At 36.4% G+C, this 12,832-nt stretch overlaps 1 protein-coding gene across 1 annotated transcript in view; it reads left to right on the top strand.

Moving 5' to 3' along the window:
• Positions 1-12,832, top strand: part of MYO1D (myosin ID) — a 284,586-nt gene that overhangs the window by 160,528 nt on the left and 111,226 nt on the right. The window contains exons 19-20 of the mRNA XM_019732584.2: positions 463-567; positions 8,787-8,900. Coding sequence (XP_019588143.1) covers positions 463-567; positions 8,787-8,900 — 219 coding nt within the window. The remainder of the gene's footprint in view (positions 1-462; positions 568-8,786; positions 8,901-12,832) is intronic.

Raw genomic sequence — 12,832 nt, 5'->3', positions numbered from 1 at the left:
CTCCAAGAATTTATAGAATGACTGGTACCTTCAGAAACTAAATTTCTATGAGAGATACTAAACTAAAAGATTTTATTGCTTCTAGTGTACGATACTTCCTTTTTACCCCACTTTCAAAAGAGTTCTCTGTCCTGTATCTATATGTGTTAGGTTCCTCTATAACCTGGCTTTGACCATTTAAACTTTCCCTTGCATAATTCAGCAACCATTTTCGACCCACCACCTTTATTGCAATTATCCCCAAAGCTATATTTCATCCTCTCTCCCATTCCTTATTTTAAAATTTTTATAGGACCTTTGGTATTAAAACAACCATTTAGTAGCTTACCATCTGGGATGGGGAGATAAAAAATACGTGTATGGAACTACATGAGCATAGTAATAAAGCAGGATACTAAAAGATCACCTTTTCGTCTGAAATGCTAAGCATATTCACCTCATCATATTTCCTTTTTCTTTCAGAAGCCAGATACACCTCAGACCTCAGGCACTTTTGTCCCTGTTGCTAATGAGCTGAAACGGAAGGACAAATACATGAACGTCCTCTTTTCCTGTCATGTCCGTAAGGTAAGGCGGCTGTGAAACAGACCTCCTTGGAAAGAAAAGACTGGTTCAGATGAACCTTCCTGAGATGTGACCTCAATAAAACATGACAATAGGTACATAACTAGCTACGTCATCAGTGAGCTATTCCCGTCTGTGGTGAGGCATTGGTGGGAGGGCTGAGGTGACTACGAGTTTCAAGTTAGGCTGCTAGAAAGCCTTTATAAGGGAAGTGGACATTTTTGATAACCATTTCTTTTTAAAACAGGAGAGGGAAGGACCTCCGTGAGGTCAAGGATTTGTATTTTACTGCACGTGTGTCTTTCATAGCACCTACTGGTCTTCCTAGTATTTAATGGTCATTTAGTACTTTTTATACATGTTTTATTACTATTTTAAAAAACAAGGGGGGGGGAGGAAAAACATAGTTTGAAAAAGAGAGATGGACATAGTGCGATTTGGAAGGTGGGGGGGAAAGGTTATGTGCTACGAATATATTTGCTTATCTGAAGCAGGATGTGTGTGGACTGTTACTTACCTGGAGATGATTGCAGTTGGCAAATGGAAGAGTGAAAGATGGAGGGTGGAAGGCAAGGGACATAGTTGTTTTTTTAAAACCTAAAAATACTTGTTTAGAAAAGTAGAGAGAGAGGAAATTTAAATAATTATAAAAGGGCATTTTTTTAAATTACAAAAATAAATTTTAAAATATTGATGAAATGGTGAATTTAAGAAAAGCATTGCCTAGAGTGACCCCAGAAAAGATAGTGATATAAATATGCCAGTATCCAAAAGAGGAATTAAGAAACTATCAAAGAATTATCTCACAGCAGAGGTCCTGGTTTAGGTGATTTTTCAGAGCTATTTTGTTTCAAATTTTCAAAAAGTACATAATTGCAGTGTAATTCTGATCAAAATAATGAAACATTGTTTTTCAACTATGAATTGGGGAAACTTTAAAATGCTGATAATGACCAGCGTTTGCAAGATTTTAGGAAAACACTATCGTCATAAAACAATAAACTTAAAAGGATTGAAACCATACGAAGTATATTCTCTGACAAAAATGGAGTCAAATTAGAAATCAATAACAGAAAGAAATTTCGGGGATGCACAAATAGGTAGAATTTAACTGACGCACTCCTGAATAACCAATGGTCAAAAAGAATTCCCAGGAAAATCAGAACATTAGGAAATGAAGACACAACATACCAAAACGTACAGGATACAGCTAAAGATGTCTTAGAGGGAAATGGAATGCCTACAATAAAAAGATGAAAGATCTCATATTAATTACCTAATCTTCTACCTTAAGACACTGGAAAAGAAGAGCAAACTAAACCCAAAGCAAGCAGAAGGAAATAATAAAGATTAGAGCAGAAATCAATAAAATGGAGAATAAAAAAATAGAAAAAATAGACAAAACCACAAATTGATTTAAAGATCAAGAAAACTGACAAACCTTTAGCCAGACTGACCAAATAGTATAACAGAAGAAGGAGATTAAACTTTATCCATGTAGTTCATAAAAAATGTAACTTACTGCTCAGACATTTTAAGGAAGAAGAGATCAATTCAACATAATATAAACTTTTTAACAAAAGAGAGAGCAGCCAGTTTTCAACTGAGAGTGAAATCAAGGTCATCAAGCAAAGCTTGCTGGCAGTATGGTGGAGTCTAATACTGCCAGCAACCAAAGACCAGAGTCTAATTCTGAACTCCTAGATCCAGAAACACTATTTTATAAAAGTGCACCTAGAGTTGATCAGCCAATCAAGAAATGACTTTTTCCCAACCAGAGTCACAGACCCACACAAAAAAGTATAAGCCCTAATGCCAGTGTGTGAATTTAACGAAGGAAGGTACCGTTTCAGTGATTCCTCGTGTCTACTATTTAGGATACTTCCCTTCTAGTGTCAAGCTATCTGGGAAGTCGTATTAGTAACCAGAACAACTGAGCAAAGAGAGTTGGGTGGTTTTCACAGTTAACATTCTACTGTGTATGGAAAAGCCTGAGGTCTCTGATTCTCTCTTTCCAGTGATGGCAATTTAATGTCTAACAGCGTCTCTCCCCCTGGGTCCTGCTGGGTAAAAACTGAAAATTTCTGTAGGCATGCTCCTTTATTTCTGAATTCAATGCAAAATAATATTTCTTCACACTATAGATTAGATAATGTCCTCTTTAGAAGCTTTTGAATCCCAAGGATGTACCAAAATAAATTTGACGCGATTTCAATAAAACACTCTTTTTTATACTTTCTTTATGAAGCAGCCACTTTCTATTAACTACAGTTATAAAATGTCCTTTAAGGTGAGACACTTCTGCAGATAGCTGTTCTCACTCATAATGTGTTTTCTCCCAGGCTGACTCTCCAGGGAAACTTTATCTCTGGCTCCCTGTGGTTCTGACTAAACCTATAAACCGATCACTAGAAGTATTCAGGCAAAAGCAAGAGAATAGTGATTTTTTTTCTTTCATTGAGGATTTTAGCTTGGGTAGTAGAAGAAATAAAATGAGATCTGATCTAATCCTGAGTCTATAGTTCAGTTTTTCTATTACTTTGTGAATTTAAGTGGAAGAAAATTAGTGTCCCTATGCCATAATTATTATGATTAAGTTTGAATTTACAAATTTATATAGGTATATGAAAAGTTTTTCTTTCCATTTAGCTTTAGCTGAGTTATGCAACATAAAGCTTTTCTTTGTTACGTGATGTCCTTCTTACTCACTTGATGCGTGTTTTCAGGATGATTTGAGTTGCCAAAACAGAAGGTTAAGATTTATGACCTGTTCTCTTTAGAAATTACATTTTTGCAGGAAAAAAGAACGTAATATTTCTAAACAGAGTTTCAATAAAACTGCTGCTTTGAGGCTTATTTTTGTTGGTTTCTAGATTAACTAATGGACATGTCATTAAAAAGGACAATACTCTACCACTGTGGCCTATTGTTTTTGACTATTGCATGACCTTGTGAAATTACGCAAAAACATTTTTTCATATTCTTTTGCAACACGCTCATATATTTCTCAATATGAATTCACAAAAGATGAGGAACCCTATTGACTTATTATTCAGATTTCATCTTAGATGTTCTCTGTTCTCCAGTCTAAGATGGATACAAATGATGGTTAGTGTTCTCCACCATAGGTTTCACAAACCAGTGTTGTGTTGAATATTAATTTGTTTTCAGAAAGGGTTCCATAATTCCGTTTATTGGGGAAATGCTGGGTTAAACAGTTAAGCATGCTCTTTAAGTGCCGAATTCTCAGAGCCTTTAATATATTTGTGGGTTATAAATATCCCAGGGACGCTGTGGTTTACATTGTTCCTCAGACCAACTTGACTTGGACCCCTTTCTCTCACAAAGTATCACATCAGGCCCAGGTTGTGCAAAACAACTTAGAAAATGCTGATGTAGAAGCCCTACAATCACTTATTTCAAGTCTCCTGACAAGGGCCCATTCACTTGTGTGGCAAAAACTGTTGCCATGCAAAGCGAATAATTACTACCCAGAGTCGTCATTATTTCACCACATAAACTCTATTTTACTCTTAATTACAGATACCATTTTTGTCAAGTTGAAGACTGAAAAATATACATTGGTTATAAGGAAACACTTAGAGAATTGACTGGTTTCTAAAACGATGAGGCAAAAGGGAGAAGACTGACTAACATTCAAACTAAAACTTGAGTTTTAGTTTGCTGTATCCTTCCCATTGCAATATATAGTGCTATGCCCCGCCCACCTGACCTCATTTACTCAGCTGTATGTCCCACCAACGCTAATGATGTTTTCAAATTAATCTCTGACTTCTTCGTTTGCATCTTGAAAATAAGATCTTGGAAGTAGGAACGGGGGATTTATATATCACAACTGTGCCTTCTGGTCTACTTAGTGGAGGGTTTTCAGGACTTGTTGTTTTGTTTTGCTTTCCTTTTTTTCCTAGTCACTGAGAAACATGACATTGAAGTTCAGTAATTTTTAGGGCTCGGTACTTTGATTTAAATATTACCCAAATCTAAAGTTAAAACATGCTAATCAGCAGGTAATTAACGACATAGTTATAAAATATCCCGTTGTTAATTCAGTCTGTTAGAAAAAAGATTTACCTGCAAATGTGATCATTTTCTCTAATTAGCATTCTACAAAATCACACACACGTACATTTCCTCTCAATCCCATTACCTAGTTTTATTTTCTTTATACATTGTGTGAAATTATTTTCACTTACAAATTTCTAATCTGTCTCAACACAATCTGCTAGTCTCACAGTCTTATTATAACCAATGGCTTCATGGCATTCCTTTGTATATCATCAGCAGCTTATAAAGAGCTTGAAAATGCACATTGTAAATTTTGGGGGAAAACCATTTATCAAATTACTTAATTTGAGTAAATGTTAACCAGTATAATTTTTTTTTAATTAATCGGAGTCATGTGCAGGATTAAGAAATGTATAGAAAAACAAATTCAGTCCCATTTTAGATTTCTGATTATAGAAAGACGTTTTTCTCAATGAAATTGAGGGTCTAAAGATTTGATAAGGGTAGCTACTACCAGTAATACAAAGCTGCAAATACAGGCACAGATATGTTTCTCCAGGTATGTTTCACTCAGGACAGTTTGCCTGGCCTGTCGGTGTTCTGTGTGTATAGTCTTATAATGATGGCTGGTCTTGAAACTTACATTCTGAAGGGAAAAATTAAATTAACTCATGGGAAAGACATTGTATGAGAAAAGAAAATGTACTAATAAGGCTCAACAATTCCAACCAGGAGAATAAATAATTCCAAATTAGCAATCCATGTGCTTATATAGTGCATGCTATGCTAGAGAGCTTTTTTATGAAAGAAATAGCTTATTCTCATAAAGGGTCTTGCAGCCTCAGAAATAAACAAGCAAGAGGTCCACAGGTCCTTTTTCTTCAGTGCAGAAATAAAGTTTTTCCAGGACCAAACTGGGCCATGGGGACTTAAGCTACTTAGCCCCGTGCTTCTATTTGCCACTTGGGGATTTTTTTTTCTCATACATTGTGCAACCTCCCCAGGGTACTGCAGCCATCTCCATCTGTTTGCCAGTCTGGCAGTTCCTATCATCAACACTGATTGGCTCATGTGGGGAAGTAGAGTTCTTGAAATTATTCTGTGGGATTAAAAGTGCTCAGAACCAACTGGTGAGCAAGTCTGTAGTGACTGCCATAGGTGGCCCACTTCTGTACTGGAGGCTGGCAGGGACGAGATGAAAGATACCATATGCTTACAACCCTCAAGGAGCTGCCAGTCAGCCTGGAAGACAGAATTACTGTTCATGAAATAAGGCAATAGAAATCTGTCATGGATATTTGAGATTCTACATTGTTTTTGTTTTTATCGATGCGTTTTATTGAGGTATAATTTATATACAGGTAAATACACAAATCTGAAGTATATAGTTCGTTGAATTTTGACAAGTACATCGACAGATGTAAATTACAACCCTATCAAGATACAGAATGTTCCCATCACCCTAAAAAGCTCCCTCATGCCCCTTCCCAGCCAAGTCCCACCACCACCAGAGATAACCACTGTTCTGATTGCTTTTGCCACAGATTAGTTTTGCTATTTCTTAACCATCAGAAAAGAAATTATATAGTTGTATGTAAGATTTTTACTTTGTTTTGAAGTGAATTTGTTATCTTATTTATAACTATGTTGATAACTTATTTGCAGTGATTTTACAAGGAAACCAGCTTTTTTTATATATACTTCCAATAGTAAGACAATCTGTATAACCTTTTATATTTGCTGAGTTAATTAGACCTAGATTAGTAAGGTTATAGTCATTAGATTAATTATCACAAAATTGATAAGTAAAACCAACCTCTTTTGCAAAACAGAGCTTCACCTGCAACTTTTAAAACACAGCGTTCTACATAATTATTTTAACAAGTGTATTTTTAAAATAACATCCATGGTCTAAAAATTACAAGTCAACTGTCCTTGAAATTATTAAGGCTTTCCAATTATTAAATGAAATATTTGCCCTTTTAGTAGAGAGATGTAGAGAGTAGCTCAACCTCGTAATGAGAAGATACAGACTAACCATAGATGTGACTTGATTGCCTTGGTCTTTATAAGCACCAGTCAACCTTCTTTCCTATCTTTCTTTTCAGACAAAGAGTAAAGACGTATCCAGTGTTTTATGTTAGCAAAAGCTCTTAAGCCAGTCCTCTTCATATTCTCAAATATCCTGCTTTAAAAGAAAAACCTAAAAAAAAAAAAAAAAAAACCTAAAAAAAGAAAGAAAGAAAACCTGTGCCCTTTGGTTTCAATGTTAATTTTTCTTTTTGGTTCTTTCTTAATTTTACATATATTCTATATACTGATTCTACAACTGTGAAATAGAAGTTCAGAGAAAAGAGCAATCATTTTCTTTTTACTATAGAAATTAAAGAGGTTTTATAATGATCTAACTTGAGCAATATCTTGACATATACATAGATGAAAAGGAAGGAGTAGAAAATCATAAAGAGAACATAATACGAGAAAAACCTGTCAGACAAGAGCAGAGCCCTTGACATAAAGCAAAATAAGTGGCAGGTGGGAAAACTTGAGAGTCAGGTAAAGGAATCATAGAATCTGAGTGGAAAGGGACCTTGGAGATCCCTAGACTTCCTATTCCCAGCACACCCACAGCAGATGTCCACTTAGCTTCTGCTTGCATCCTTTCTGTGTGGGGCACTCACTGCCTTCTCACCTGGCCCATTCTTCTTATGGGTAGTAATACGTATGAGACAATTATTTGTGCCATTGGCAAGTTGAAGACACTGTCCATTTTTGAACATGTAGATTTAATGACACACTGTCCCTCTAGTTGAGGGAATTTAATCTGAAATACACCTTCCCAGGGCATTAGGAAAGGGACAAAATGAGGGTTTCAAATAGGGGTTACATTTTTTTACAGCTTTATTGAGATATAATTCACATCCCCATACAATTTACCATTTTAAAGTATACAATTCAATAGTTTTTAATATATTCAGAGTTGTATATCAATCACCACAATCAATTTTTGAGCATTTTCATTATCCGCAAAGAAAACCACACCCATTAGCTGTCATTCCCCAAAGCCTCTCATCTCTCCAGCCCTATATAACTGGTAATCTACTTTCTGTTTCTATAGATTTGCTTATTCCAGACATTTCATATAAATGCAATCATATAATATGTGGTCCTTTGTGACTGGCTTCTTTTACTTAACATAATGTTTTCAAGGGTGATCCATGTTATAGCGTATATCACTACTTCATTCTTTTTATTGTCAAATTATATTTCATTGTATGGATATATCACATTTTATTAATCACTTCATTAGTTGATGGACATTTGGGTTATTTCTACTTTTAACCTATTATGATTAATGCTGCTGTGAACATTCAGGCACAAGTTTTTGTGCGATTATGTTTTCAATTCCCATGGCTATATATACCTAGGAGTGAAATTTTTGGATCATATGGTAATTTTATGTTTATCTGGTTGAGGAACTGCCAGACTGTTTTCCAAAGTGACTGCATGCATTATGTTGTATTCCCACCAGTAGTGATGAGGGCTCCCATTTCTCCGCATCCTGGCCAGCATTTGTTATTATCTGGGGTTTTTTTAATTATTGTTATCTGTTTGGGTATGAAGTGGTATCTCATTGTAGTTCTGATTTACATTTCCCTGGTGGCTAATGGTGTCAAACATCTTTTTATGTGCTTATTGGATATTTGTATATCTTCTCTGGAGAAATGTCTATTTAAATTCTTTATCCATTTTTTAATAGGGTTTTGTTTTTTTTTTGTATTTTTACTATTGAGCTATATATTCTAGATACAATATATATTCTAGTTGTTACATATTCTAGATACAAGTCCTGTATCAGATATATGATTTGCAGAAATTCTGACCTATTAAAAATTTGGGGGTTATCTTTCCATTTTCTTTAGTGTCTGGGTTACATGTTTTCAGTCCTTTAATTCTTTTGTGTTTTTCTTGTTTCCCTGTTAAATTGTAAAATCGTGAAATTTAAATTGTAAGATTCCACAAATCTGGAAACTGCTACTCCTTTTAGATCTCTGTTGCATCCAGTGGAGTGGCCATACATCTGTTAAAGAATGTGTCTCAACAACCAGCCGCTTCTGCGCTAGATGTTTTCCTGGCAGATAATTTGATTTCATTCTTCATGAGATGACGTAGTTTATCGGCTTGTTTTCTTACAGGTCAATCGATTTAGTAAGGTGGAAGACCGAGCAATTTTTGTCACTGATCGTCACCTGTATAAAATGGATCCCACGAAGCAGTACAAGGTGATGAAGACCATCCCTCTGTACAACGTGAGTATTCTCTGCTTCTCTCTGAATAAAGGACTAGCCACCTGGGTGTTCACGGACCACTAATGAACTAAACCTTTGGGGCTTTAGGAAGCCCATGAATTCCGGAAATTTTATGCCAGTCTTATGTTTTATACAAATGTACAATTTTCTAGAAGGGTCCAAAGTTTCCAATAGATTAACAAGGCTTTTTTTTTTTTTAAGGGTAAAGACTACATTCTATGTGATCTTTCTCTATTCCTCATCCTATTCACTGCTTAAATGTTGTGACTCGTAATATATTTTCTTATTTATTTTCATAAGGCTTGTTTCTGGAAATGGAATCTGGTAGAGAAACAGTAGATAATTACTTTATAAAAACATTACCTCTCTTTTAAATGTAAAATGTATGCTGTTTCCAGAAGTTCTTTTCACCAATATATTTTTTCCTCTGATATAAACCTACTCAGTTGTTCATTGTCTCCATGTCATCTTCAAATTCTGTAATCATTCCTTATTTGAAATAAGAAATTATCTCAGTCTTCTTGAATCTCAGTGTGAGATTTTTATTTTTATTTTTTTCCTGCTTTATGGAGTCTGCTTTACAAGTGACTGTTCTGATTCTTCACAAAGACCCCACTGGACTACTGGATCTTTGTATGTGTGAGATGATTTTTCTCTGTCTGCTAGTTCTTAAAGAGGGAGGTCTGTGTTTCTCCAATAATGGAATCTGTGAGGACTGTGATTCAAGATTATTTTAAATCCTTTTGGTCTCTGCAAAAGGAAATAGGAAGCATATTGTTTCGCAGTTTTACTTTGTTAAATCAGGAATTCTGTTCTGTTGGATGTGAGGTACAAAGAAGGCAGATTACCCCTGGCTTTGCTAAATGATTTAGAACATCACTGCAGGCTTATAGCCCTGATTGTGGGGTTGAGATCTGGCTCCATTATACATTCCCCCCAACACACACACACACACACACACACACCTTTCTCCCTCCCTTTCAGTAGAGGCTAATGGATTGCTGCTAAGAAGAAAATGCTATGTCGAAACATTCTTAGCAAAGACGTGTAATCTTAGATATCAAGTACAGTTTAAGCCTCATAACTTTGCAATCTTAAAGTAGGAGGTAGAGGAAGATAAGGGGAAGAACTCAAATTTTGTCAAAGTCTAACGAAGTGTGGAGCCAAACAAAAATAAATCATGGTATGCGTTTTCTCTCTTTACTTTCTGTTAATGGGAGCTCAATCAAGCCCAAGATATAAATTCAATAAATAGTTAAACAACTCTTTGCACTGAAGTTATTTTCCCAAACTGACTTCCTTTTTTATGTTGCCTGGTGTAGACACGTATTTATAGTCACTGTTCCCTTTCATCACATATTATTAATGTTATCAGTTTTCTAGAATGAGATCATACAAATGAACAGCGTCTAACAATTATAGTAAAGGTAAAACAATGTCAGTAGGATGGGTACACACTGCCGCAGATGCTGTCAGTACTCTGCCTACATCCCGTCTTCCCTTACTTTTGTGCCTTCCAGCCTGTGTTCCATCAGCCAACATCTTTGTCAAAAGGCTACGCTCCGGCAGCCAGAACCAATCCACTTTTCCCTCTCACACAGAGGGCTTGAAATGCCCACCCCTGCCCTCCCCAACACTTAATGACTAATGCGTGGCGGGGGGGGGGTAAATACGCCAACACCACCACGCATTAGCCAAGATAATTCTGAGGTGTGTTTTATACCATCGCCTAGAACGTCCCTGCAGGAGTTAGCTGCAGCTGCCCATAGTGGTGCCTGGCTTCACCGGCCTTACTGGCTGCCTTCCCTTCCCCGAACCACCTCCCCACTCTCTCACCAGTGCCCCTGCACCTCCCAAATCAATGCTGTATGCCCACCAGCCTTTGTCTCCTGGTGTGCTTCTGGGAAGAACTAACTTCTGAGGAGTGGCGACCTCGTAGGAGGGAACGAGATGACCGGGATAGGGGACTTCCAACTGTATCCACACAAATGTTTTAGAGTGTGAAGCAAATATGGCAGAATATTAAATCGGGATAATAGGGATGTATTTGTTATTTTATTCCTTACACCCTTTTTGTATGATCGAACTATTTTGAAATTGAAAACAAAGTGTAAGACAAGGAACCTTTAAAAAATGAAAATGCTAATAATAGTGATGAAGACGCTGGAAGGGGATTAGGAAAATGATTTCAACTTTAACCATGTTGAGTTTTAGGTATTGATGAAACTTACAAATATATATCCCATAGATAATTGGAAGTCTAATATTATAGAGGGGAAAGAATTCACCTACGATAAAAACTTTTAAGAGGGAATCCATGTAGAAGCTGAAATTATGAGTCTAGAGGGGAAAAGGGGGCAGATTATTAAAAAATATATCTATATCCATACATTAAATGGTGGGAAAAAGAGAATAGCAGAAGGAAGGAAATGGAATAAAAAGGAACTCTATTCTCCCTGTGGTCCTCCATTTTCTCATCTCTCTTTTAATGTGCTTCATGAGGCTCTAATTTCCCTTCAGTTCCATCAGGCTAAGAATTATTCTAGGAAAGAAAAGAACTCTGAAAACATTGTGTCTCAGAATCCAATTGGAAAGTTTTCAGGAAGAAGAGGAATCAGTAAAACCACATAGCTAAGGGTCCCACGCTTCTCTCATTCTCTACTTTTCATTCTCTCCTTCTGCATTGGTTCCAAGGGACAGATTGTGACCACATACTATCTTAAGTACTATTTTGCTTTGTTTTTGAGAAGGAGACACGTGATGGTAAAGGAAGGGAGCCTCATGGAAACCCAGGACACACTACCATTCAGGTTTTGAGGCAGCTCTGCGGGACCATGTTATCCTATAGGCCCTCAGACAAGTTTCTGCCAGTCTCAGTTTCTGCCACTTGTCTTTGTGTGTCTTCTTACTGTCAGTCGCTTTTCTTGCTGGACAACATGGGCCAGCGCTGGGCTCACATCAAAATCAGCCAACCCAACAAACCATTAGAGCTTCGTCCTGCAGTAACATATTGAACAATGTCTCAGATGAGGCCTCACCATAGCAACCAATTCTGCATGATCCAGATGGGTATTTTAGTTCTTTGTCAAGCACTTGCAAATCTATGCAGAGTTTTTCCTGACTTTTCCTAGTATAGCATGGATAATTATTATAATTCATTCTGGATATAATTGATCTCTTCCCTGTACAATTTTTTACTATTGTCCCTAAGCCCAAGTCACATTTGTACCTTAGTCACAAATCATGCTGAATTGGGGATGGGTCATTAGATTTTCCCAGTGGGAACGGATCAGTGGGAGAGAAGGGCTTCAGATAGGCCAGGTTCATGGGGCATCTTTGGGTCCTTAGACTCGTCCCACCTACCCCATTCCTATTGCCAGAATCCCAGTCTTTCTCAAACAGGACTTAAATTGTGCCATATATGTAGTAATTTATGGTACATATGTGTGCGTGCATGTGTGACTGTGTGTGTGTGTGTGTGTGTGTATGTGTGTGTGTGTTCTATAGGGAAGAAAAGTCCATGAACTTTAAGTTAATTTATTGCTTGTAGGACAATCTTTGTTTCATATATATTTTTTAATTTATGTAATGCCACATAAAGCTATGGTCTTACAGTCAACATTCTACTGCATTGGCTTTCTTTCTAAATTATTTTTTAAATATAAGACTTCATCAGATTATTTTCTGTTGTATTGTTCTGGCCAGTTTCTGTTAACTTAAAAGCAATTCACATTGCAGAATTAAAAACAACATTTGAAGAAAACTAAATTTACAGTAAAAAAGAAGGAAAAACTCTTAAGTTAACCTTTTTTTATTGTGTGACTTAGAGATCGCCTTCCTCTCCTCTACCATTGCCTCATTATCTACTCTCATCATCATTCAGACGGGCAAAGCAATATTATTAGTACCTTGTGTCAATAAACAAAATAGTC

Source organism: Rhinolophus sinicus, linkage group LG15 (assembly GCF_036562045.2).
Source record: "Rhinolophus sinicus isolate RSC01 linkage group LG15, ASM3656204v1, whole genome shotgun sequence".
Taxonomy (NCBI): domain Eukaryota; kingdom Metazoa; phylum Chordata; class Mammalia; order Chiroptera; family Rhinolophidae; genus Rhinolophus; species Rhinolophus sinicus.
The sequence above is the reverse complement of the archived record's forward strand: the minus strand, read 5'-3'. Positions and strand labels throughout refer to the sequence as shown.